Genomic DNA, 27,900 nt, shown 5'->3' on the forward strand with positions numbered 1-27,900 from the left:
GCCTAAATACTTCGAAATTGGCCAAGCGTTTGTTGTGTCCATCAAATTGACATCGCTTAGCTGTGCTTGAGGTAGCCAAATTGATTCTACATGCAAAAGGGGTACTCTGCATCCTTGTGACATGATTAAGGATTGGGGGTTTGCTGTTGCTGCATTTATTATGCACAATGCACCGGCGGAAGTAAATTTCCGTTTCAAAACGAAATTGTCCCAGTTGTCATACAAACATTGAGTTGGAATACCTAATTCGAAGAGAATTTCTCATCTAAATTATACCACATTTCATAGATACTTTGTAGATATTGAAAAAATAAAACAAATATTTTATATGTATTTAAAATAGTGAATACTAGTTTCCTAGTATAAAAACTATTATTCCTAAACTATCATTCCTAACTTTCATTCCTAAAATGTTAGATTAATTTTAATTTTGAATTTTAGAAGTGAAAGGTTACGAAAATAAAATATATAACAAGTTTATACATATATCTTTTAAAAATGTTGAACAATAATTTCTTACTAAAAAATCCGTCATTAAAATTTTGGATTAATTTTGACGGTTTACACATTATAATTCATATGAAATTTTTGTTTGATTTGTAAATATAAACATTTGTTATTCTTATCTTATTTGATGGTTTTCAAGAAATATTTATATATATTAAGCTGTATACGAAAATAATGTAATGGAATGTTAATTTTTTAATCTCTGGAATAGTGGTTTGAGCAATTTACAGCCCTTACAAAATCCGATTTATCATACAATATAGGACAAATTCATTTGCAAACCAGAATAAACATGTCAAAAAGTTGACGCTAACATTTTACCTATAAACAAAGATACCTATGTCGGTCAACAACCTATTTTAAAGGACTCACCATTAACCCTTTTAAATGATTAATTGCCACAACAATACACAAAATAGGGACCAGTCCTTTACAAAAAAAAAAATAGAAAAAAACGGAAGCTGGTTGTAAAAAGTGCGGAAATTACGTTGACCTAAAAATAAAATTGCCAACCAAGTTTGCCGGCATTGCCACCTAGACACACACACAAATAGAAAGAGAAGGGGAAAGAGCAAGAGAAAGAGAGAGAGGGAAAAGGATATAGGGAGAGACAGTAGGATACGCACTTGCACTCGTGCACTTCAAATATGATGAAAAGGTAAACGTTCCAAACACACAAACTCACACAACATCAAGAGACCCGACAACGACGATCTCGCAAGGATAAGAAGGATAAAACATTTACATATATGGTAAATACATATATATATATATATATATTTGTGGGCAAGGGTCCTTTCGTGGCTGGCAGTGCATATAAATGAGTGGAAGAACTGAAGGGTTAAGGTGAGTGGTTCCTCGAAACCACCGACATATTCCCCACCCACAGACGTATGCAAATTGTCGGTGCTTTTGCGAGCTTATTAAGTGCTTGAAAGTGCATTACAAAAAAATACACCCTCTAGGAGTGGGGGGAATGGGGGTGCAAGGACCTGCAGCCGGAAAAACGCTTTTAAGTCAACCCACTCGGAAATGAGAACCCGGCGATTGCTGCTCCCTTTTCTCGCTCTCTTACACAGAATGACAGCATCGAAATGAGCAAATGCACAGAGAGAAATTTTTTTGTTCTATATAAGTAGATTTGTTTTCCCATGTTAGTCTTACTTTTATAAACAATTTTAACATGAAAATAAGTAAATAAAACAAAAATAATAGGGTGGTTATCTGATTTAAATTTAGTTTTCTTTTTTTATAGTTCTTGAACACCTTCTTTATTTGAAATTATGGGAGCAGTCTTAATTTTTACTATGGTAAGCTATATGAGAACTACATCAAAGCAAAAACATAACTTTTTGTTCAAAAGAATTTTATTTAATATAAAAAACACAGAGCAAGGAGACAATTTTTTTGTCAAAATATAAAAGAAATCTATTTTTAAGAATTAAGATTAGAATATTAAAGAGTGGTTTAAAAAAATTAAATATATATATCCGTTTTTTCAACCTAATTTTAAGGATTAAAGCTTTAGTTAACTGTTTTTACGTCAATGCACCAGTCTAAGCCTTTCATACTTAAAACATTATGCAAACAAATGTATTGCTTACACAACTTGTCCTGCTTTTGGGGTTATTATACTAATTAAAAGGTGTGACAGAAGTGGGACCAGCGCCCCATAAAAAGTCTTAAATTACCGAAATCATTATTCAACAAGTATGTGGCAAGGACAGTTGGCCAGGAGTCGCAGACCGCAGCCTAGAAACATGCTTATTTGCATACAATATCGTCGTGGCAGGTGAAAGGCATGAAAGGAAATCCTTTGCGGAGGAGCAAGACTAAAAGGACCTCTGAAGACGCCACTTGAGGTTGTCAGACAAACCAGACATCGCAGGCAAGTGGCCACTTTGTCGTCTGAAGGACTCTGTCGAGCCGGAAATTCCTCTCAGCTTACTGTCCTTTTCAGGGAAATTGACAAACAGGATGCTGGTAAATAGAAACAATAAGCTTAGAGTCACAGAAAAGCTTGTAAAGCGGAAATCTATCAATTGTCATAATTTCAACAGCTTATGTTAAACTTTCTGTTTATATATTAAAAAATATTTATTTTAAAATTTGGAGCAGCTATCGAAAATCAAATATCATAAGCAGTAATCAAAGGGGTAAGGAAGAGAAGGGGTCTCAAAAAGCTCTACAGAAAGCATACATATATCCTTTGAAAATATAAAGCTTGTATTTAGAGCTTTTCACTGTTGGCGAAATAAACTTTATCTAAGCTGGACGTGTATCCAGGACATTGAATCAATCGGAGTTCTGAAGCTTTCTTTAAAGCTTTCGGATAAAGCTTTGCAATACGTCAACGGATAAATGATAAAAAGGGATAGCTTTTAACAGATTATTAACAGAGAGCAATTTTAATTTATAATGTATTAAATTTAAATTTATTTTAAAAAATATAATTATAAACTGTTTTAACATAAAATAATTTGCAAGTTTTTTAATAAAAATTCTGTTTAAAGATGCTTGAACAAATTCTATTCCTTTAAATGTGAAGACTAAACTATCAACTAAATAAGGTGGCATTTCTGATCAGAAATCAAAACAATATACTAAGCTTTAAATGCTAGCAAACGAAATATATTCAAATAGTTTTCACTAAGCTTAAACAGCCACCATAATTAACATTCTAATAAACATTTTGAAGAGATACCTCCTTTGCCTAGGCCATCAAATTTGATGTCAACAATCTTACTCAGCCTTAACTGATGTAACAAATTCGTTTATGCCGCTCATTGTTTGCCCACAACAGCAACAACGCCACAAAGGGCATACAACAGGGCATATATGAGGCACATAAGGCTGAGTCAGCAGCTTTGAGACGACGACGCATCCTGCTTATGTTCACGTTCGCAGGATGCAGTGCGACAAGTGCCACTTGAGAAAATGCTTCTTTTTTAGGGGTACGCCATGCACACTCGACTGGTAAATGCTGACACCAAAGACCGGCTCGGCTGAAGTATTTTGCGGGCAAATAGTCCTGAGAATGGGGCACTACCCACTCCACTACCCGCCATATCCGCACATCCTCAACTGGTCTGAATATCCTCGTAATAAAAGTCACTTGAGTGACATTTTTGAGCTTGCGGCCATAAAGTAAAAGGCAAACAAAGCTCAGACAGCCGGAGTTCTTTTTCCAGTCGCTGTTTTTAATCGATTATTGTCGCGTTATTTTTTTTTTTTTATTTGCTGTACCCCCAACTCTCTTGCATAGAAAACAAATCCTGTCTGAGTGTCGCATTGCAACAACAATGGGGACGTACTGCAAAAAATGCAAATGCATAAATCCAAGCACAAAAGATTGTACATTGAACTTGTGCTGTATCATCATCTCATCTCTGAGGGGAAAAGGAAGTGATTTCGCGGGGGCGAATCGAAATGTCCTCGCATGCCTCGTGACATCATATTCAATATACAAAATCCCGATAAGAGCGGGCTCTGCAGATATGGTTACCTTCGTTTATCTTTCCCTGCCTGAGGGCTTGGTTTTCTGTACCCTGCAACACGCTTTTCTCGTTGTTTTCGTCACGTTTTGCGATCGGCGATAAACCCAAAGGAAAACAGCTATGTCCTACAGCAGCTCCTTCGTCGTCGTCGTTCCTTGTTTTTGAAGGCAAGAAATGCACGCGCCGGATGTCGTTAAAATGGCGACCGCCACTTCCGGTGGGCGGAATTCGCGGAAATATGTGAACTTACCTGCAAAGTAAACAAAAGCACATGTGAAAAATTTCGATTAGTATGTTATGACCTTAGGGATGTGAACATTTTATAGGCGGGAAAAGGCAAATTGGGAGATTGAGATACCTATTGCTTAAAATGTTAAATCAAAATTTATGAAAATATGTAATCTTAACGAATAATATTGAACTTTTGGTCTTTTGATAGTCGATATGTGGCTTAAATTCTAAATTAGAGAATTTGATGTTTAAAATTCTTTTCGTTAAGCTGAACAGTAAGATAGAAACTTTCCAGAATTGAAAATTTAACTTATTATCTGTTAAAAAAAGAGTGCCCAAACATAAAATTGTGCTACTTAATTGTAACGTAGCACTTTACACATTGTAAGAACTGCATATTAAATTAATCTGACAGCTTTTCAGCAACCAAAGTAAACTGCTTAAAATCGCACAATAACGACTCCCCAAAGAGAAAGTTCAATGAGACCACGGTATTTTGGAGTCAGCTTTATATGCCTGTGGTTCCAGTTAAGCTTAAAAAGCTCGAGAGGCAGCTGATTGTGGAAAGCAGTCAATAATGGTTCCTGATAAGGTTTTTACTGGTTTTTAAAAAGAACACTCTATAAAGTTATTTTAAAAATCAAATACTATTTGTATTTAATTTAAAAGATCTAAAAATCTAAATGATTTAATACCATTCCGTATTTCAGTAGTCCTACAAATATTTTAAGCCCGTCTATTGACCTATCCCAAAAAAGATTTAACTTTCAGCTTCGCGTGCTAAATGGCCAAAAACTTGGTCACTAGCACAGATTCCCCGCCAGCTCCCTTTTTTTCCGCATTCACTCACTGTAAGAACTTTTGTTGACCCAACAGATTAGCAGCTAATGGGAGAGCACTCTCACAGCAATTCCCGCCAACTGAGCCATTTACAATTACCTCTTGTTAAGAAGAAATCAATGAAGATGAGAGTGGGAAAAAGTGTGAAGTTCTGCATATTAATAAGCCGAAAAATAAAGTTGAACAAATATGCAGCAAAGTGCTTCGACTTCGCTCAGTTTGGTTCAGTTGTAAATCCCAATTCGTTCAGGAAAGAGCAGATATTCGAACTATGTGGAATGCTGTGCATTTGGTGGTGATTTTGAAGGCAGGTGACTATCATCATCTCCATAAATTGCCGGAGGATAAGTCATGCACACAGTGGAAAAAATTAACAGCAAAATTGGCTAAGAATTTGATAATCAAAGGATTGTTAATAATATTGAGAAAATAATAGTTACCTATAATATTATTTTGACTTTGACTTTATCACAAGTTCAACAATACATTATTTCAAATTAATAACAATATTACATTCAGAACGTAAAAAAAATGTAAAAAATAATTTTAATTTCCGATTTCACTGATTTCAAATTTAACAAAGTACCATTTGTATTGAGGCCTACGTTTTTTCCTGTGTGCTTCGTTTTACGGATTGGTCTAGTTGCACAGTTTCGAGCCTAATGAACTTTCGTTTCGTTGACACCAGTTTGTTTGTGGCTCGCTGCAGCAAAGCTGAAAGCGTCTGATTATAGGGTGGGATTTGGATCTGGAACTGAGCACTATAATGCCGCTGCAGACAACAATCAATTGCAGGAGGCGAAGAAGAAGACGAATCCGAGACCCGCAGTGCAAGTAAAAGTGACAAATGAAGTGGAAAGTGCCCTCAGAATGAGAACGATGATGATGATGCGGATGAGAAATCGGGGTGGTGAGCTGCGACGGTGGCAGACGAACTACCATTTTGACACACAAATGCCACTGCTGTCTGGTTTCGGCCTAATGGGTCCCAACCGGGTGCCAATATTGGATAAGCAGCAGGAGCAGAAGCAGGGGCATAACTTGGCGCAAAGTCCCAGTTCGGTTGAACAGCAATTACTACGCCTGCAGCCGGACTACAAATTGCTGTACAATGCCGAGCACCACACCTATTTCCACCTGCACACTCTCGTCCTCCCGGAGGAGAAAATCAGGATGAAGACCAGGCCAGGACCTGCGAAATCCGAGCAGCAGGCACCGCATCGCAGACTGTTCCAGCAGGTCGTGGGCAACACGCTGACCGCCGCCTTTGGCCTAAATGTGATGGACAGCAAGGGGCAAGTGGAGGTGGAGGGGCAGGCGGGGCAGGTCATTAGCGAACAGGTGAATCTCTACGATGCCGCCTCGCTGCGCCGGTCGCGCTTCAGTCCTTTCAATCCCACGAGGTGAGTGATGCAGGCGGATAGCCATTAGCTACACGACCAATTTTGAATACTTTTGACAGCCATTTGCAAAGCCATTTTCGGGTTTAAAAGCCTCATGGCGATTTAACATTTTCAGTAGGCTTTAAAAACATAAGATGACGAGTAGGGACTGTAAATAACAATATTTATGTGTTTTTGAATCAAAAAATCATAAGCTTAAAATCGCCATGCAATAAAAGTAAAAAAGAAATTTGACAAAAATAATTTATAAAAGCAAATCAAATATACATTAATAAATTAAAAAAATATATATCATGTGGATAAAAACATATTTTTAAAAAGCGGTAAATTAAAAATTTAATTTCTGAGTAAACATTTTCCAGAAAACTTCCTTGATTCCTTGATATTTGTTCGAAGAAATGTAATTGTCTTATTCTTTATAATAAGGATATAAGGTAACAAAGTATTATTTTCAATTCTGTTGCAATGAAAATAATAAAATCAAGCATTACTGCCAACATCCTTCTTCACGTTCAATAGTTTTACAATCAAGCAATTAATCCTCAGTTTTAAATACCCATTTTTAATTTAATAGAATCCTTATTCACGGATGGCTGGGAAATGCAAATGCCAATATGTACAGTGCCCTGTTGCCGGCGTATTTTGATCTGAAAAATGGCAACTACAATATTTTCACCGTGGACTGGGGACGTGGAGCCATAGCGGACTATATAACGGCCAGTTATCGGGTGAAGCCGGTGGGTCAGGTGCTGGCCAAGTTTGTGGACTTCCTGCACGAGGAGGCGGGCCTGCGCTTCGAGGATCTGCAGCTGGTTGGCTTCAGCATGGGAGCCCATGTGGCGGGATTGGCGGGCAAGAATCTGCAGACCGGTCGTCTTCGGATGATTCGGGCTTTGGATCCGGCCCTACCCTTCTTTCGATATGCCAAAGAAAAGGAACGATTAACGCGGCAGGATGCCGACCACGTGGAGGTGCTGCACACCAGTGTGGGCAGCTACGGATTTGATCGACCTCTGGGTCATGCGGATTTCTATGCCAATTGGGGCAGCCAGCAGCCAGGATGTTTTTGGCACGAATGCAGCCATTGGCGGGCTTTTATGCTCTTTGCCGAAAGTCTCTCGAGGAGTCAGGATCAGGACACGGGTGGTTTCTTGTCCCTTGGCTGTCCAGCCAGTGAATGGCAGCAGTTGACCCGTTTCCATCGCTGCCCAAAGGACACTGGCATTATCCAGACCATGGGCGGCGATTTGGCCAACGTTTCTGCGGATTTCTTGGCCCAAAGGCAGGGTGTCTATTATTTCCAAACAAACGACCAGCCGCCCTATGTTTTAGCACAAAATTCCAGCTCGCAAAAGGGTGGTACACAAATAAATAAACAGAGAAATGGCTGAAGAGAACGTAATGAGCAAAATGCAACAGCAGTTCGCGTTTTTATTTCTAATTAGTAAGTGCATGTTGTACTACACACTCACACACACGTGTATGTGTTTGTGCTGTCCCATTTCTAAAAGCCGGCTGGCAAAATTAAAAAATGCTGCCATGTGTAAAATGCTTTTCATGCCAGTAGCAGGCAGCAAAAATAGCAAAAAAAAATAAAGGAGTAAAGCTTGTGAAAACATCCATGCAGGAAATATTAGGACAAACACAGGAACGGAGTGTAGTTCAGTCTGGAAAATCAACTAGAAATGGGTATGCCAAAACAATATATGAAACCAAAATATAAGCCGATTTAACGAGACAAGCTCGCTAATGAAATCTATTTAACCCCTACATATTTTAACCATTTTCTATAACCTAAGTTTATTTATTTCATATAAAATATATGATTATGAAGATTTAATGACAGTTTTCCTTTTAAATGTCATTTTCCCGAATGAAACTTATTCAATTTATACTTTATTTGTATTTAAGATTACTTAGAGAAACTGACAAAACAAAAAGCATTAATAAATAAAAGTAAAGTTAAAGTTGCTTAATTTATAGACCCAAGCGGAGAACAAATTTGGGAAGGAACAAAGAAAAAACTTCTCCTGAGTACCATTAAAAATTTGTGACCGCATACTTGAATCATAAATTAAAAAGTTGGCTTAGCTCGCAAGTCAAGGTTTAATTGGCCAAGGCAAAAACACACTCCCCACGCAAAATATAGCACACTTTGGGGCATTGAGGCTTTGGATCGCACGACTGCCGCTAATGTGATTTTTACGCATCATTTGAGTGAGCAGCCAGCAATTGGCCAACGGGCACAAATAACAATGAAAACTTGGCTGATGCGGATGGATGCCATAGGAAATTACGTGAACAAATATTGGCAAAGCACTACAAATATTGCGAACAACAACCATGAGTTGTTGAAAAAAAGGAAACAGAACATTTTTATAATAGGTCATGTCTATTTGAATTCATTTATCCAAGAAATTGCATATAAAATGTGCTTGATGAAGCTAACAAGCTTGCTTGTACTTTTCCGTTTGTAGGTAAACACTTTTTACTCACAAAGAAAGAAATATGAAAATTTTTAAATAAATTACATAAAGTTGTGTTGTATTGTATTCTATTCTATTTTACAAAAGTTTAGCTTTCAAGCATTTTTAATGTAAATAAAAACTTCGTTATATTTTTAAGGTTTCTTTACAATTCACTATTATTGTTCGTTATTTAATTTGTGTTGTACATATATTGCTTACCACAAAATGGTCTCTAAATAATTCATATCCACAGTATTTAGCAGAGTTTTAATTTAATTATAAACGCTTGCACTGAATTAATTATTTTTCAGTTCACTGGCTATCCAAACCCGATTTTGCAGTCATTCGTTTACACTTTATAACTTGCAGAAGCAATGATTGAATTAGCTTAAGAGACAAGACAAGATGTTCACTTTCAGACTGGAGAGTTAAATTATTTTTTCTTGGATCAATTGCTCTGATGATTTCCTTACGGGGCTGACAAAAGAAGCGAGTGGAAAACGAATCGAATAAAATCCGTCGACTGTTGCCAGTTGTGCACTGCAAAGCAAACTGAAAATGTTCTCAGCCAAATGGAAAGACTGCAAGAAAAAAAGAATGCAGAAAAGATGGCTAATTTGTGTCGCGTCTTCCAGCGAAGGGGTGAGAATCGAAGGGGTTGTGGGTGGAATTGGATGTGGTAGTGGAGGTTACTCTGGGAAGCCTATGAAATGTGCCCCGCACTTGAGCCAAAGAGTTGACGCACAAACTGCAGCAAACACTGAGCTGAAAAACCGAACGGAAAACTGAGCTGAGCCCTCAGACAATGCATTCCTAATTCCCGCCAGGGGGTGAGAAATTGACAGAGGTGGAAAATACTCCGCGACAGTACACGAAAAAAAAATCAATGAATGTCAAACTATAAATAATTATCAATAATATAAGTAGTTTTAAATTGATTAAGTTTTTAAATCTGATTAAAAACGCTTCGCTGTAAATCAAACAAAAGTATAATGCCAAATTACAGACAATTATTAATAATAATTGTATGAACTAGATTTAAATCTGAATAAATACGCTTTGCTCTTAAGTAAATAACTTTAAAAACTCTATTGACGAAAATAATTATGTGAATCATGGCAAAATCAGCAATTTATTTCCAATATCTTGTTTTTTTTTATTAAGAGTTATATTGTAGTATATGAAAATTAAAAAACCAATTACGTATTTAATATAAGTTATAGGTTTGGATAAGAAAAATATTATACTTATTGTATACATCTAATTTATTCACTAGAAAGGGCTTAATGAAATGAAATGCCATTTTGCTGTGTACAAAAGGGTTTGTGCTCGTCTGCCTGGTCTTTTTTTGGACTGGCAGCCCATCAAACCAAACTGAGTGCAAGTCCCTGGGAAGCAGTCATAAAGTGTCGCGTTCCATGCTTCCGTTCCGACCACCTCCTTCGACGCACCAACCACCCACGCCCACACACACCTGTGCGCTGTCCTTTTACCTGCCGCCGCCCATCCATTAACCCTTCAGCCCTCCCTTAACCCGCAATGGCTTCCGGCGCACGAATCCAAACGGACGCATAAGTTTGCCAGCTGTTTGTCTTCGACTGAAAGCGCATATTACTTTGGCCACAAGCAGCTCTTCTTGCAGTAATAAGCACCCGGATTAGCCGTGCTATTCATCTGCTCATCCCTGGGGAGAACCAAAAGCCTTGGGAATCTGACAAGTGTGTTGGCAGTCAGAAAGCGGGAACTTTCTTTGTAAAGATCTCTGGAAAAATCTATAATTTTAATAAAGTTTGGAAGATGTTCTCTGTTACAAATAACATCCAATTGTTATGTTTAAGAAAACATAAGTTATTAATAAATTATTCTTTAGTATAGTATATGCTAAAATACCTATAAGGCTTTTAAGCTTGAATAACGTTACTATTATCATTGGCCTTAACTTATTTTAAAGGGTTGAATAACGTTATTATCATAATTGATCTTTAGGTCAGAAAACGATAACAAAATCAGAACCAAAATTATGTTTTTTTTTCGTGAGTGAATGCGTTTTAAAATCTTAGTTTAGAATTGTGATTTAAGATGTAAGCCTCAAAAAACCAACATGCTTTAATTTGATTTTTTAAATAAAAGTAATCCATTTTATTTCTGGGATTTTTTTTGTTAGATGTGGATATGTAAACCTCAACAATGAAGCTATCTATAACCCAGCACTGCATTAGTAAATCGTTATGCAATTTCGCCCCAGTATTTAGGACACAAATCTGCAGCTGAAACCAAAGAGGAACCTCTAGCTGAATAGAGGCCAACCAATGTTTGACAAGATTGTGGCAAAAAAATAAAAAAACAACGTTGCTTCCATCGGGGTGCGAAAAGATGTCCGTCAGTAGCAACAGCAGGTGGCCTTGGGAGGTGGAAAACTGTGAAAGCGAGTGTGTGGGTGGGGTTCCGTTGTCAACACACACAGTCGGAGGTCCTCTGTTAGGTGACCAACAGAACGTTTATTTAATTGAAAGGTCAGTCTGCAGGATACAGTTGCCTAAACCGTTTTAAGGGTGGCAAAAGGGGAGTGGCACCACAGCAACAAACTGAATGGAACAAAAGGTTGATTAAAGGCAAAATGAAGACTACAATAAAAAGTGGGGGAAAGGATTAGCTGCTAGAAAAGATTTCAATTGCAGTGAAGATAGTTGAACGGGACAATCTCAATGTCCCTTGATATTGTCGGAAAAATGGAAAAATAAGTAAAAATAATGGTCGCCAGTTAATGAAAAGAAAATAGCGAAAGGAATCTTGCTGTTTACTATATTTAGTTTTGCAAAAAACTTTGCTCACAATAGTTTTATGAAAGAAGATAGGTTGTAAAGCAATTGTTAGACTCAGGGATTAAGATTAATTTTTAAATTGCTGTAACTTTTCTTCTACGTCTAAAATTATTTCTTGCCCAAAACAACATTATTTCAATAAAGATATTACCCCTAACCTAAGTGCTTATTCAGTGTGACGTTTCGCTGCCTTAAGTTAAATCCATAAAAAGCCACACCAAAAAAAAAAAGAAAGACCGCCGCACAAACTGAGGTAACTATCAAATCAAACTTGCAGGTAACAATTACATCATTTTACAGACAATACGGAATGGAACAAGGACTTTTGGGTTTTCGAGGGGTTAGGACGCTGCACTTATATCCGAAACTCACTCAAACAATTAGCTCAAAAGGCGAGGTTGAGGTCGTTGGGTGTAAGTCACCGTCGTCATCGTCAACTGAAGCCCTATGAAAAAGTTTCAGTTTTTGCGCAAACAAATTGGATTATTCGATTACGTGTTTGTACAAGCGCATTGGGGAGGGGGGTTTTTGGGGGGCGAAGGTGAGCAAAACCAGGTGAGTTGCAAGTGGGCGGGGTTGAATTGTAAAGCGGCCAAGGGAACAAGTTTTTAAGGGCACCTCTGGGGGTTCGGTTTCTTTTTTCATAGGGGTTGCAGTTCTTCTTGTTTGATTTTGATTTATTTGAAATTTGTTTGCCAATTGGCAAATGTTTGCGAATCTATAGAGAACTGAAATGTAATCTATTATAGATGGACTTCATCTCCATTTCTGTGTTTTATATTATTCTTTAAAGTAAAAACTGAATGTGAAACTTCAGATATTTAATGTATGCTCGCATGGTAAAAAATGTTTGAAAAATGTTTTTTTAAATATTGATTTAAGGATTTAAGGTTATATTTGTAACAATAGTTAAGGATCTCTAGTATATATAATATATATATAGTGGTTTTTAAGGCTTTCATTTTAATAAAATTGTATTTTATTTAAAAATATTTTTACCATTTCTGGATCAGGTCAAGGCATACATTAAAACGTTCACATTACTATTTAGATATCTTAATAGAACCTATTGAATTGAAATCTATCAAAACCTATTTTCAAGGGACTTCTTGTTCCCATGACTGCGTTTTAAACTACTGCATTGTTGCCCTTTAAGGGGGCCTAAAAATAAAACCCAACCAACTGACTGGCGCCCAAATTGAAAGTCAATATAGTGAACAGTTGGCAAACACCTCCTGCAGCCAGCAACTGAAATTTATTGTTACAAACTGGCTTAATTGCTGGCCAACGGTTGGAAGGGGCTTTTAAAATTCTGCCCGACTTTACTCTTTTCTAAGCTTTTATTGAACGAGGAAAAAGAGAGGGTAAATTGTGTGTGTGTGTGTGTGGGATGTCTGGGGCACTTTGATTGCTTGCTTTTAAAATGAATTTTATAAAGTGGTTTTGGTCAGGTGTTTGACATTTGTGCAATATAGTATGCGGGGATAGCGCATTTATTTATTTTGCTTTTTAATTTCTTGTTCGCAATTAGCAGCCCGCAGCTGTCAGTATATTTCTGTCAGATGGTGCGTATGAGTGATTTTTAATTTAAATTTAAACCAAACAAAAGGCAAAAGGGCAGAACAGAAGTAAGAGAACCTCAAGAAAGCCCGCAGCTAGAAAAAGCTCAAAAATCAACAAAATACTTGGCAAACATGGCGAGGAAAGGGCGTTTGAGTAAAGTGTGAAGCGCAAAAGTTTTTGGGCACAGCATGTGCAAGTTATGTACAATCGATAAACTGAGTGCCGAGTATATATTTTGCTGACTGGCTAACAATTAACCCCTTACGTGCCAATTGGTTGATAAATAAATTAACCAGCACACAGCACACACACAGTCATGCATCATTGGCAACAACAAAGTCAGCAGAATTCTTGGCATTTTAATTGGCCCAGCCGACGCCCTGAAGTCGACCATAAAAAAGTTTACTCAAAGTCAACTTAAAAGGCTTTAACGGAAACATGGCCTTAATGCCAAACGCCTCAAATCTTGGTTAAACTTGAATAGCCATTGCAAAGTGACATAATTAAAATAGGCCTTTTGTTTACTTTTGCCACAACTTCCTTCTTCTTGTGCCTTTACTCGCAAGGTGATGAAAATTTATTAAGCATACGCCATGTGTAACTTGGATAAAAGGTTATGAAAGGCTACAAGTGATTAGGCCTTAAAGGAACTGGAGCTGGATTTGTTATTAATCATGGTTTAAGGCGAAAACTAAATTTTAAGAATTAAATCTGTTTAGCCAAAGGTAAACGTTGTTAATCTGCTTTAAAAAAAATATAATTTCTGAAAACAACTATTAATAACTCCGTTAGGTTTATTAAAGAAAGCAATAAATAAAATGCGAATATGGCTTTTTAGAATCATTGGATGAAAATTGATATGGATTATTATTTAAAATTAAAAAAGTACATGACGTTCTTAAAAAATCCACACAAAAAATGGTCAAAGTTACTTTTTTAACCATTGGGTTACCCAGTCATTCCCAAAATGTCTTACATATATGCCAGATTTACTTGACTTTTTCCCCCAAAACAATACGGATTGAACGGTTCTACATTATGATTCATTGAACGAGCAACGCGATTTTTGTCATTCCTTAACTGTGAAGCAATTCCCAGGACACAAAAAAAAGGGGAAACCCCTCGTCTCTTTTAACAATGACATTTGGTGACCCCACTACGTCCCTCACTGAGGGCAAACATTGTGCAAAATGTGCATATGACACAGGGCTGCTGTGAGTTCTGTGCTTCGCAAACTTTCCCCGCCGCAATTTTTGTCCTTTTTTGGCATTTCACTACCCCAGTCGTTCTGTGCCACTTTTTATATTTACTCTGATTTTTTTATATAAGAGTTTAAGTCGTACGCATACAAAACACTTGGGGAAAAAATTAAGCAATTTATAACAAAAATTATTGCTTGTGAAAAAATATGCGCACGAAATAACCAAATAAACTCGTCGATTTACACTAATTGTTTGATTGTTTTCAGCATGCAATCGTAGTTTAATTGTTTGCACTTTATATCTGTGAAATATTTAAAGTGCATTTGCATTCGTCAGCTTTGGTTGTTTCTAGCTGTTTATTACTAAGGCATTTTTAAATCAAATCAAAACTACAAATTTAACGGATGAAAGTCTCTCAAAAGTTTTTAATTTTTTGTTGAATCAAGAATTTAACAAAAAATCAAGACAAAAATAATTATTTCTAAAAAAGTCTTATTACTAACAGGTAAAAAAAGAGGGTTTTTTTTCCATTTTACTTCGCTTGGTCGATAATTACTCTTAAATTCAATAAATAATATTATGGTTATGACCACTCAAACTTAAAGCCAAACTGAACTCAACTTCAATGTTTTACTTTCCCTGGGGAGCTTGGCTAAACTTTGTTTCGGTTTTTTTTGTATGCCAATTAAAAATGCCGCATGAGCTGCCAAAAGCGAAAACCAAGTTCAAGCTGGCTTATACCCATCGCATACATTTTGGAAGCCACTTCATTCCGACGAAAGTTTGATTAAATTTTTATTTAAATTTTTGCTTTTAAAGTTGGCTTTTAAGTTTATTTTTATCCCACGTGATGAACGTTAAACAAATTTAGTCCGGGCAGGTGAAAGGGCATTTTGTGGCAGGGAGTCAGTGAATAATTCGATCGAGGCTTTCAATGGCCCTCCCTCTCCTTACATTTAATAATAAATGGGCATAATAAAGTTAAAGTCCTATGGCTTACCCGGCATATAGAGAAGTGGCGTTCATCTCCGATACTGACCTGCAAAATACAAAGAGCAAAGCGAAAGGGAAAACACGATTACAAAAACGTCAATTATAAGTTTTTAAATCGGGTAAAGTACATTACGGGGAAAAGCTAAAGATAACGATGAAAAACAGGAACACGAGCAACACAACTTCAACTACTTTTAACTAGGAAATTAATTTGTCTGTTTATTTATTTATTTTTCCTATGGGAAAGAAAACAGCTCACGGGGTAAAGTCAATTTTTTTGCTGTAAATTACATTTCCCTTCGAGGACTAGATGATATCCCCGGGCCACAGAGACAAAGAAACAGATAGAGTGAGTGGAAAATCTGCACAGTTGATAGGTAAAGAGAAACAAGAGCAGCTGGATAAGAACGAAGCTAAAAGGATGATTATAAAATGTAAAAGCGAAAGTTTAAGCCAATACTGCCCAACGCTATGGGTCGGAAGTCTGTCTGATGCAGATCAAAATTCGGGATGAAAGGAGCATAGAACCATATCAACTGCCAAGTTGGAGTGGCAGTTTTCGTTGGAATATCATAAGACGGGGGTAATTTATCAAGAGGAAATAATGGCTGGCAAAAGTACTTAAATCAATAAAATAAAAATTATAATCAGATTATAGTGAAGCAAACAGTTTAAATATTTTTATACCAAAATCCATTTTATTTAATAATAATGATCTGCATACAACTAATAAATAAAAGAGAAACAAAATAAATAATATAACCTGCATTTGAAATTAATTAGAACCAAATATCTTAATAAAATGATTTCCATGTTTTTCCTATTCTTTTATGTATAGAAACAGCTTTGAAAACTAACTGCACAAGTAAAGTGACAACTTTTTACATTAAACTTAGCCAGTTTTAGGAAAGATTCCCACTACTAAGAAGTCCATACTTTTCATGACAGAAAGTTGCAAGAGGGCATAGAAATTGTGTTTGAGGTAATCTCTGTACTCTGTCATTCTACCTCCATCTCTTCTTTTCCGTTTCGACCATCAATATCACACTTTGACACAAGTTTCATTAGAGAACATATTGATCCTTGGACAGCAGCAGTTATCCTTCGGCCCAACAAGATGAACAAGAAGCTAGAAAAGGACCATGTGACGAGTTGCACGTGCCAAAAGTCTCAAGTTTAGCTGTTGCTGTGGCTACTCACAAAAAAATTCGCTCAAGGCGCTTGCAGGAAAAGTGAGGGCGGAGAGGGCGGCAAAAAGCAGAGGTGGTATGTGGAAAATTGAGGAAAAACCCGAGTGGGATGACGACAGTTTGGGCCTGTCATGGTAAACGCGACGTGAGCGCTGGCTTGGCCTTTGGCAAGATTCTTATTGCATGCATGTAGCGCACAAAAAGTGGCGAAAGGGAAACTTGGTAGTGGCGAAAAAAATGTGTTGCATATTCATGTGTGCACCAGCCAACGGACCGTTTGAAGGCATTTGTAATTAAAAAAGCAAAAATCTTTACCCCATTCAAGCAACAGTGGTCTTAACTGGAAACCATAAGTTGATATCATAAAATGTTTCATTTTTACAAGTTGGTTGCAACTTTTTAACAAATTCTATACTGAGTTTATTATTAATTTTTAAAGGACAACTGAATTGTTTTAAATGTTAAAATGATATCTAAATGGTTTTTAAACTTTAACAAATTTCTTATTACTTCCATACTTAATTTATTAAATGAAATCAAAAATGCCAATTAAATTACCAGTTCAAATTTCATTAATGTTAGCTTCCAAATTGAAAGAAAATATTGCCAGATTTAGGAGTTTATGATCAACATTTTGCTTAGCATTTTAAAGACTCTACAGAAAATAATTTTTGCCTTTTATGTGGATGAGTTCCCATTTTACGGAGGCGCCATATGGTGGGCGGTAGGCGTGGGTAAAAGATAGAAAAGTCGCAACGCTTAAGGATACTTGTGCAAGATTTATGATGTGTTAGTTTTTTTTGGAGTGGAGTTCTTGCGCTCAACATGCATATGCATATGCTCAAGCATGCAATTTCTGTTTTCCACTGTTTCACCCTGGGATTTTTCCTCCATTTTTCCGCTTTTCCCCTCGCTTTGCATTTGGCAAATGGCGCTCAATTTTTTAATGAGCGTGGCGGAAATGTGGAAAATGTCTGTGCGAGCGTGTGGGTGTGAGCTTGTGGGTGTCACTTTGATTTATGAACATCGGCCTGGCATCCGACAGATTTTGTCATTTTCAGCTGTCGCTCTTTGTGGTGGAAAGTGCGCTTTTCGGCGGGGCGCAAAAGAAAATTATTCTTAATGGTCACAGCACAGTCATGAAGTGTCCTTCTCCGACTCCTTCCACTTTTGGATATTGATACGTAAGCCCTTCGTCGGAGCACTTAAACTGTATTTACGCATGTGCGTCCATTAATCAAACAATTTATCAAAACATGTCATTTGATGTGGCTCGGAGGAGTGGCAGGATGTTCGACTACTTCTGCTATTATCGAGCCCGTCAAACAGGAAGGAATCGACTTGTGGGCTCAGATTGCTGTCAATCATGATGGTCACAATGATCGTTCATTGCCACATTTCCTGCAGCCAATTATCTGCAGCCAAGTGAAAACAAATATAGAGACACTTTGCAAAAAATATACAATATATATATATGCTTAAAGTATATCAGACATTTTTACATACAAAAACAGTTGCCTTTAGTTCAGTTGCCTTTAGTTCACCAAAAGCGGTAAGCAGGACTCAAAAAGTCGAAAGGAGGTTAATAACCAGACGCACATAACATACACACTCACAAACAGGATAGGAAGCGTAGAGGGATTTTTAGTGGGGCCACTCTTGTGTGCTCTCACTTACAACAGGATAATGCAAAGTTTGTGATAATGTTTGAACAAAAAGAGCACGCAAACAAGTCGAGCAAAGGACTTTGGGCATAAAAGAATATGAGAGTGTAAGCAGGCATTTAACCTCTCACAAGTATAACCATCCATCAAGATTGGCTTTCACTTTATTGATGGTCGGGTAAATATTTAAAGTGCATGTAAGTGTGTCAATTATAGTAGTTTAAGGAGAAATGACGCATTAATAAAATGATTTTATAAATCATTTTTGCTTTCTTAAAACTTGTACATTTATAATTAAAAGTATATTCAAGGATTTTATTTCATATCTTAAAATATTAAATGATTAAGTTTGAGATTTAGTTCTTTTTTTCTTCACCCTCACACCCTTTAGAAAACGGAAAACTTTTCCTTTTTAACTTAACTTTTGGCTTCATTTTCATAAGAGTATTCCGAGACTGTTTTCAGTCCTTCTCCATTTCCCGCATTTTCCGCATTTCCCGGTTTCTATTTAGTATACATTTACCCGTCAGCGCAGCCGGATGATGCTTTGCATTTTCGCATTTTCCATCTCTCAGAATCCGCTTTGCATAGTCGGGAAATTTAAAGCGTTCTTTTAGGGGCTGCTCAAGTGGTTTCCTACATTTGGGCAATTCTTGTATCGCATTTGGCATGGTTGAGTGGGTGTGTGCGTGCTCCTTACGTATGCATGTGTGTCAAAGCCAGGCAAAAAAGTAAAAGATGGCATACTTTTCGGGGCGCACTCAGACACACACTCCTTTTAGATCAGCATTCATTCATTTTTACGGTCTCTCAGGTTTTTTTTTTTGTACTTTTTGTGCTAGCACACGCCTCCTTTACATAATTGAATTTTTATGACCTAGGCGACAAGCCGAGGAAAAAGGGGCGATGAAACCGCCGGGAAAAGTAAGAACAATAAACCAAACAGCCATAAAATAACCATAAATCCAAATTTTTGAAAGCGCCTAGGCCGCAGCGTAGCACAATTTTTTTTTATTAGCTGCCATAATCGAAATTCGGTGTTCGAGGCTCAAAGTTATCCATGTGTCCGCTTACTGCGTTTAAGCATGCGACAATTCCTTTATGTAATCGCAATACAAATTGCACATGCCGGTGCAATTCGAGATAGTCTGAGTGAGTGCACACAGAAAAATGTTATTTTGTAGGATTTAATCTGAAGAATATAAATTAATCTCCCAAAAACGAGATAGTTCGGAGTCGAAACTTTCACATACAAAATAGTGGCCTAACATCATTCGACAATTCTAAAAATCAATTGAAATTTAACCAATCTTAATCTTACTATATTATAATATTTATAGCTCAATTTTGTTTGCCAATAAAATATAAATATAATATAAAAGAGAATGGCTGAACAACTTTTGACAATTCTTAAGTTGAAATAAAATTACACCTATCTTAAACTTATTAAAAAAAGTCTAAACTTGTATATTTTCTGTGTGCAAGCTATAGTTATTACGCCTGTTAACTTTTTAGGAGTCGAAACTTTAACCGTCTAGCCCGAAATAGGCATTTCCGGGCAATAAAAGTCCGGCGCGTTGCAATTTCCATTGCACACAGAACAGCACAGGACACAGTGCAATGAACTGGAGGCCCGGAGACAACAGTACGGCAAACTTTTGAACATGGCGTGATTTGCGCCTAAAAGTATGCACCAAACTGCAAGAACAAAGCAGCCCGATAAGCAGGAAAATCAGGAAAAGCAGACAGTCGGTGGGGAAAATAGGTGGAAGGAGGATGATTTGGTCAGAGGAACAGGTCCAGACACCGAGACAGCTGCAAAAAACTGCCGTTGGGAAACAGGCCTTGCTTTGTCCAAAAATGCACAACCAAATGTCTGGTTTATGTTTCATTTTGTAGCATTTCTTTTTACAAAGAAAGTATCATGAATGGGTATTAAAAATTCACAATTAGAATGTATATGTATTTCAGAAGCTATATCATATATTTAAAAACAATGTAAAAGCTGCCGATTCTTAAAAGCGAACTTATACAACTTTTCTTTGATGGATACAAATAGAGCTTCCTATGATACGATTCACTCTACTGTTTCTAACAAATCTTAAAGTGTATCTCTATATCCATTCCATTAATTGCACACACTTTTCTGCTTTGCAGGATCCTTCGTAGTTTATGCTGGACTCCACAACGTTGCGTTTCCGGTTTTGCTTAAAAATTTATTTTCATTTCTCTCAAAGTGGGAAAAATTTATCACGTTGAGTTTTTTGCAGCTTGATGTTGCTTAATGTTCAAGTGTCGACCATCTCGTTTCCTGTCTCTCTCTCTCTTTCTCTCTGTGTCTCTGAAAGCTTTTTCCAGCGAATGTGTGCATATTTGTCTGTTTTTGCAGCATGTTAAATATTAATTTGCCCTTTTGTATGACTTCTTCAACACCAGACGAATGTTAGAGCAAAGGGAATGTAGGATTTGACAGGAATTTTGAACTAATGACATTTTATAACATCTTTAAACGTTCTGAGCAAAAATGTATACTATACCAATGCAATTTTTATTCTAATTTGAAAATTCTCAAATTGTAAAGTTTTAACCTCTTAATAATCTGTGAAAAACAAGGATTTTAAAAACCTTTTACTGATTTTTGATTTCTGTTTCGGTCTTTATACAGTTAAACCTCCAAGCTTCTAAAAAATCATATTTTTGCAAATATAAAATCTTGTACATTTTTATATTTAGTCATAAGGTATTTTTAGTTCGCTTGCATACATGTTTTTTTTTGCCTCTTAATCCTGTTGCTAGTTTGCCACTTTAGGTAAGCTAATGCTGTATTTTTCGTTTTCATGAGTTGTTTTTTAATTAGTTGCAATTAAAAATTGAAGTGGCCCTTTCAACCCAACGAACATGGTCAAAGAGAGTTTAAAGCGCGACTTAAAGCCATAACAGACACATCTGTCTGTGGCTGTGGCCCAGTAATATTTCATAACCTAATTAACTTGGAGGGCTGAACTCCTTGAATTTGGACAAAGAAATTTCCATTTCACCGGCGGACCGGAATGGGAACTTGAAACTTTGGAAAGTTTTTCTCTTTTCTGGCTGTCCATTGGACTCTGCTAATTGCACTTTTTGAGTTTCCAATTATAGTAGGTTAAATATTTATTTAAAGCCAAATTGTGGAGTAAGCTGCAAATGTGAAACGTGGCCAAAGGACCGCCCACAGAAAATGGAATAACGTGACTTGCTGTTTGTGTAACCTGGCCAAGGATCCTCTCCTATTTAATGTTAAACAATGATGCGGGTGGATTTGGGTGGTAAAGGGGGTGGTAAGCAGGCAACAAAAGTTTAATTGAATTTCCTTCACCTGACGAAAGCTGGTTGACGTCAAATGGTCCATCGTTCCGTCCCTATCGTATTTTATATATATGTTTCGTATGTCTTTCAGATAAATTGCTCAAAGTTAAAGGTACTCGTAAAAAAATATAGGTTAAGCCAAGCTTAAGAATATTTAAATAATTATGTGGCCAGCAGTTAATATTTTACATTCCTAGAAAATTTGTATGCAAATTACTTGATACCATAAATTTTCAAACAGAATTTTAATCAAATTTAAGCAAATACTCTATTCCCAAATTATCTTACTGTAAGGCATCAGATAATGGTTTAATCGATTATGCTTAAATCAATTAATACGAAATGATAATATAGTCAGTTTAAACAGCCCCTCATGATGCATAAATTAATATAAGTATAATCGCATTAATCGGAATACTGCACATCACGTCCTCGATGTTAACGTTAAGTTAATTGAGCACCTATTTACTCGCCAACTATTACATAACACTCCCCACAGCAAATGCACATACCAGCCTTTACAAAGCACCAAATTATGCCACCAATACGATATGATATGGTTATAGTTATGGTATATCGGGCATGTGCGCCTCTGGGTCATCGAATCCATCCGCCACGTCCTTGATCGCCGCCTTTTCAACCTTCATCTTCCATAATTTGCCTCCCGTTCTACCCACTTGCAACACTGCCTGCATATTAAGCACTTGACTTGTGAATGCGTGTATCTGTGTTTCATAAATGTATCTATGCCTATGCATTTGTATCTGGATGCGTGGTTTCTGTGTGCGTTCGTGCATTGCGAAATTTATTTATAGCTTTCTCTTTTGGACTCATTTTTATTGACTTGCCTTGCGTATCTTTTAAATATAACCTTTACATTGATTTAAATTTAAAAAGGGGTTTTGCTTTGGAATTACAAAACATTTAAAAAAAGGAAATAATATTCTATAATCTTAGATTTATTATAAATTAAATGCTGTACTTAAGAGCATGTTTCTTTTTATTTTAAGAAAACGACGCTATAGCACTCCGAAAATTGCATCAATATGCACCCTACTTAAGCTTTCTTGATATATTAACGGATTGAAAAATATACTAAATTCTTAAATCATAAAATTTGTTCGCTCATCGTTGCAGTACAGATTTATTTTGCAACTTGGGTCTGTTTGTGGACATTCAAATAGATAAACGCATTTAAATTGCAAGGAAGTGCAAACTTTGCCACCAGTTCATGGCTGCTGGCCGAAAATTTATGTTGACAACGTGCTGGGCCACCACGTCACCGCTGCACTACCCCACCACCCGAAAATCACCCTAAAACCACCCGAACACCATCCCATTTCCCCTTTTATTTTCCACAACGCCCAGCTGTGAGAGTCGAATGAAATGACCTAACCAAACCAAACCAAACCAAAAAGTGCCGTGCGCTTATTAATGGGTCATGTGTGCAGAGCTAAAGTTTTTTAAGCCCTTCTAGACACTCAACAAAACATATTTTTGTCCCACTTTATTTTTTAACGTACAAGTTTATTTTTCTATTACTTTAAAAGGCAAATTTTATTGCAATTAAATATTTTCAATTGTTGTAAGTAAAGTAATTGATACTTTTTAAAATATATAATTTTAAAGAACTAGATTCATAGCAATTTTTGTTGAGTGTTTTAAGAGCATATAGCGGAGCATCGGGAAAGAAGGAGCATCCTATCTTTTACTATTTGGTCCGTAGTCCGAAGAGTTTACTCTGAAAGTTTCACTGCCCTGTGGTGAAAAGTTTTTGGCACCGATCCCCTGAAAATCCCCAGCCTCCTTCAGGTTCTCGTCGTAGTTCATTTTTTGGTAATTTCCCGCCTTTGGCTAAAGCAAATTATGAGCTTCATTTGCATATTCGCATTTCCAACAGTGAGGAGCAACAAAAGGGCTGAAATTGAAAACGCGATTTGCTCGAATTTACAATCGCAATTTACATAGGTCCTTTCCCATCCCGTTTCCAAAGGTGTTGCCAAATGCATAAATCATCAGCCTATACGTACACACACACATACGAACACACGCATCAAGGACTAGGTACAACAGGGCGTATTGTTGATTTGAATTTGAAATTCCATCGGCGAGTGGATCAAAAATGGAAAATGCCAATGTAATTCCAGCAAAGACAGCTGTCGATGCTGCCGTCGATCCACAGCGAGCAATAAATTAACCTTACCATAGAAGGAAATTAAGCCAATATTGCGTATACGCAGAGTAGGAAATTAAGTGGTTTGACTCGACGAAAGGTCAATAAGGTTTGGGTAATAAGCATTGACCAATCTAAGCTTTGAATGCAATCAATTTTTAACATGAACTGTTCTTAGAGTTCTATTTCTGGCATTTTTCGCGTAGCTGATAAAGTCAACAGAGCGTTAAATGCAGCTTGTAATTGTCAATTCTAGCGAATTGGCACAACAAACCAACGCATCTTGACCCAAAACGTAGTCGAGTGCAAACGGAAAACGCAATAAAAAGAGATTTTACTGGAAAAAAAAGATGAAGAAAATCCGATTGGTCCCTGACGTAATTAAAGCCCTTTGAACAAGCTGAAGTTGCTAAACAACAAAAATGGGAAACTCTGACAAAATTTTAGAATGCGTCGCTCTACCGTTACAATACGTTTCCTGTTGCAGGATGGAGAAGCAGGAGCAGCTTGTTCGACTGGGAAATTAAAAGTACCACAGCCACACAGAGACAGAGCCAAAAAACAGAGCCCGAAAAACAAGAAAAAATAAGGTGAAGCGAATCAGGTGAAAGGACGACAATAATTGGAACAGTAGAACGAATACCGTCAATTGTTGTCGCCTCTGTGCAATATCGCTGCAATGTGTGTTGCAACACGGCAACAACATTGCAGCTGCTGCTGCCGTTGTGCCGCCACAATAGCCGACTAGCGATGGCAACAGCCGCAGAGCAATTTTAATTGATTGTGGCTTGGATGGTGAAAGTGTGCCCCATTTGAAAGGCAGCATTAAACGGTGAAAATGTGGTGTAAATAACAACAAATTTGGTCAGCATTAAGTAGGAAATGTAACAAACGCTATGACAGCCTACGCTCGAAGTATTCCTTTCTCTAATGAACAAAATTTCAAAACTGAAAAGTTTCAACGAAAAGATAAGTTGTAACTGACTTTAAATTACTATTAGACTGCTCTACAAATTTAAATCGAAAAAAATCCTCCATAGATAAAACCTTAATTTTCAATGATTCGGAAAATAAAACTCAAAAGTTGTTGTATGGCATCCTTATAAGTTATAACAAATATTACTCAGTGGATTGTTGATTTTAAAAGCTGGATGCCTTCGTTAATTTTTCGATATTAATATTTTGGGGTTCTAGGTAATTTTTTCTTGAATTAGTTTATGATGTAAAAACTTTTGTTTTAACTACTTTACAAACTTTGTCGAGTTTTGGCAACTTATTTGGGAACCGATTTTTATAACATGTAAAAAAAAGGTAAAGAACGTTCTTAGTGTAATAAAATAAGCCATCGAAATCGGTTAAGGGGTAACGGAAAAAAATTTAACAGCCATGAAAACAGGTAAAATGCGTTATCTACACTTTTCTTATGGAAAATATTTATTTTTATTGAATGCCACTTAACAGCAAAGAGTGAATATATAATTGATAGCCTTTAATTCGCCTGATTGAGCACAACAGGCTGTTTAAAAACCGTGTTAATCTTCCATTTAATTAAATCCAATGTTTATGTAGTATACTTTTTCGCGCAGCAGTTGCATTTGCAGCCACAAAGAAAACACGAATGTCCAGTACCGCAGTTTTAATTTCTAAACATAAATTTTCTGCACTTTGTTGTTGTTGCGTGTTTCACGCCATTATATTTTTAATTTTTTCATTGTACTGCACAAACTTTTTATGTCGTGAAATTTTTAGCACCTTTTTCTCTGCGATTTGCTGGCTTGTTTCGCATATCGTTGCATATAGCTTGTCAGTTTTGGAATGTGGCAAATGTGCTGCACTCACGCATTCCGCCAACATATTTGCGAAAATCCTTCTGCCACGCCCCCTCCTGTCAGCCCCTTTTACTTGGGACAATTTTCCGGCGATTGTTATCGCCAGTCGTTTGTTAAAATTGCACCCGCACAGTGTAAAATAATGCTTGCACAATTACACCAACAGACACGGCTTAGGTTTTCCCTGCCGGCAGTCATTTTTCCATTTTCCGTTTTCCACGCTGCACTATTATAAATAACAAACAAGAAAATTGTTTATAATTACACATTAGCAGATAATATATTGCATGTTGCCGATGTTGGCAGCCATTTGGCGCGGGCATGAGTGTGTGTGTGACCAATTTGTTGGCCCGACGTTGGAAACATGGCTTTTTTTTCTGGCCGTTGTAATTGTTGCAGTTCCATTCAAGTCCATTCAATTTTTTTTTTTTTGATTTGTTACATGGCGCTAAAGTGATGTCATTATCGTCGATTACGAATGCGATTATATAATAATCACTTTGAGTTAAGTCAGGTGGGCGCAATAACTATAATTTTCATTCCTATGGATTCTATCTTTGAATTGAAATGTTCATTTGTAATTCAGACATATTTGCAAATGCATTTGTGATATGATTTAACAATGAAATATTTCACAAATAGATAATCATACATTCCTGCTCAAAAGTATGCACTTTTAAACACATTTTTGCTTTGGAAATGACTAAAGTCATATACAGTACATCATTATCGAAGAGGCAGTCGATTGAAAATAATATTTATTGTACCCATACATACATTCCACATACTTACAAAATAATTATCCAAACTTATAAAATTTCAGGTTAATTTTGCTTTAAATTAAAAGCAAAACTAGAACGTTTCGTTCTATAATATATATAGAAAGACAGAGAATAAACACGTACACTCAATTGCTTGCACATTAGAGACATTAAAGGTTCCGGTTCTCCCCATTTAATGTGTAGCAAATTGAGGAGCAAATCTATCCAAACACACATGTATATATATGTGAGCAATAAAATTATAACAATCATGGGCAAGAAAACAGTATAATTGCAGCCCAGAGCACAGCAGGCCCATTCAGGGTCTCTCGGATGGAAAAGACGAAGACTGCCAAATGCAACAGGATTATCCTTCCCCTCCAACTCTCCATTCTCCATTCTCCGAAAAACACCACAGGCCATTGTTTTGTCCATAAATATGTTTCCATAATATGTCTCTATTTGTTGCAAGGTATGAAGAAAACGGAATTGGGGGCTTAAAGACATGAGCTCTATACATTGTAGTTATAGAGAAATGGGTAGCCTACACTTTTTATCATCTTAGTTTATACATTTTAATTTTCTAAGCTACTTTTAAAACCTTTTCCAATTTATTCTAAAAGAGTCTCTAAGAATTACAAAACCATAAATACACTTTTCTAAGCACGTTAAAACTAAAACGTCTACAATACATTTTATTGGACATACACTTTTACTTAATAGCAACACTAAACATAGAAAAAAGAAACAAAAAGTTTTGTTAAATAATAATAATCAATAAAAGCCAATTTAAATGATAATCAGTTGAATACCAGCTATAACATTGCTAATTATAATGTGCACAGTTTGTTTTTACTTTTTGACCAATTAAACAGTTATGGTTTTATGGTTTTTTGGTTGGTTTTAAAAACACACACACAGAATTCAACAACAAACACAATTGAATTAAGCTTTGGGTGGTTTTAAATTTTTGATTGTCGCTATTATATTTGGTTTTATGCTGAGTTATTATGGATGGGATTGATCAGCTGGTTAGAGCTTACCTTGTGGCTGCTGTCAGGCAGGCAAACGCTTTAATGGGTGTCTGAAACCTGCAATGTAAAAGAAAACCGGAAAAGAAAAGAAGAAAAGTTCGCCACTGGTAAAAACACTTTTTCAAATCGATCTCGCTTAAAATGCTCTCACATTATTTTGTATTTTTGCCTTGTTTGGGTTATTCAGTAAACACTGGTTATGGTTTTAGGGTTTGTTTGCTTTTCTGTTACTACAAATGGTTGCATCAAAACTAGGTATGTATATATAGGGATATAAACGAGTTGACAACTGTTTTTATTTTTGTTTTTCGATGGCCGACCACGTGTCGATTAAAATGCATGGATCGTTATTTGGTGGTTTACTCAAAAGGGATGTGG

At 36.5% G+C, this 27,900-nt stretch overlaps 2 protein-coding genes across 8 annotated transcripts in view; one reads left to right on the forward strand and one right to left on the reverse strand.

Annotated features, from left to right (window-relative positions):
- The window catches only part of LOC108148619 (poly(U)-binding-splicing factor PUF60-B), a 99,922-nt gene that overhangs the window by 20,590 nt on the left and 51,432 nt on the right, over positions 1–27,900 (reverse strand). For 4 of the 7 annotated variants that reach the window (XM_041709504.1, XM_017275714.2, XM_041709503.1 and 1 more), the window contains exons 3-4: positions 27,532–27,579; positions 15,534–15,572 (exon numbers count right to left, since the gene is read on the reverse strand). The exons of 1 other annotated variant lie outside the window; for it this stretch is intronic. In XM_041709504.1, coding sequence (XP_041565438.1) covers positions 15,534–15,572; positions 27,532–27,579 — 87 coding nt within the window. The remainder of the gene's footprint in view (positions 1–15,533; positions 15,573–27,531; positions 27,580–27,900) is intronic. 2 more of the 7 variants (XM_017275717.2, XM_017275716.2) reach the window with 2 other exon arrangements.
- On the forward strand, positions 5,329–8,282 carry LOC108148621 (lipoprotein lipase). The gene is made up of 3 exons (XM_017275720.2): positions 5,329–5,386; positions 5,764–6,478; positions 7,053–8,282. The coding sequence occupies exons 1-3, from the start codon at positions 5,347–5,349 to the stop codon at positions 7,867–7,869; spliced, it is 1,572 nt and encodes a 523-aa protein (XP_017131209.1). The 5' UTR covers positions 5,329–5,346; the 3' UTR covers positions 7,870–8,282.

The sequence above is a fragment of the Drosophila elegans genome, unplaced genomic scaffold (assembly GCF_018152505.1).
Source record: "Drosophila elegans isolate 14027-0461.03 unplaced genomic scaffold, ASM1815250v1 contig_476, whole genome shotgun sequence".
NCBI classification, from domain to species: domain Eukaryota; kingdom Metazoa; phylum Arthropoda; class Insecta; order Diptera; family Drosophilidae; genus Drosophila; species Drosophila elegans.

Bases quoted from the DNA above. Each gene is read 5' to 3' on its own strand.
- LOC108148621 (XM_017275720.2), top strand. From the start codon at position 5,347: ATGTGGAATGCTGTGCATTTGGTGGTGATTTTGAAGGCAG. The intron at 5,387-5,763 runs GTGACTATCATC...CGTTGACACCAG, and splicing joins GGTGGTGATTTTGAAGGCAG to TTTGTTTGTGGCTCGCTGCA. The intron at 6,479-7,052 runs GTGAGTGATGCA...TTAATTTAATAG, and splicing joins AGTCCTTTCAATCCCACGAG to AATCCTTATTCACGGATGGC.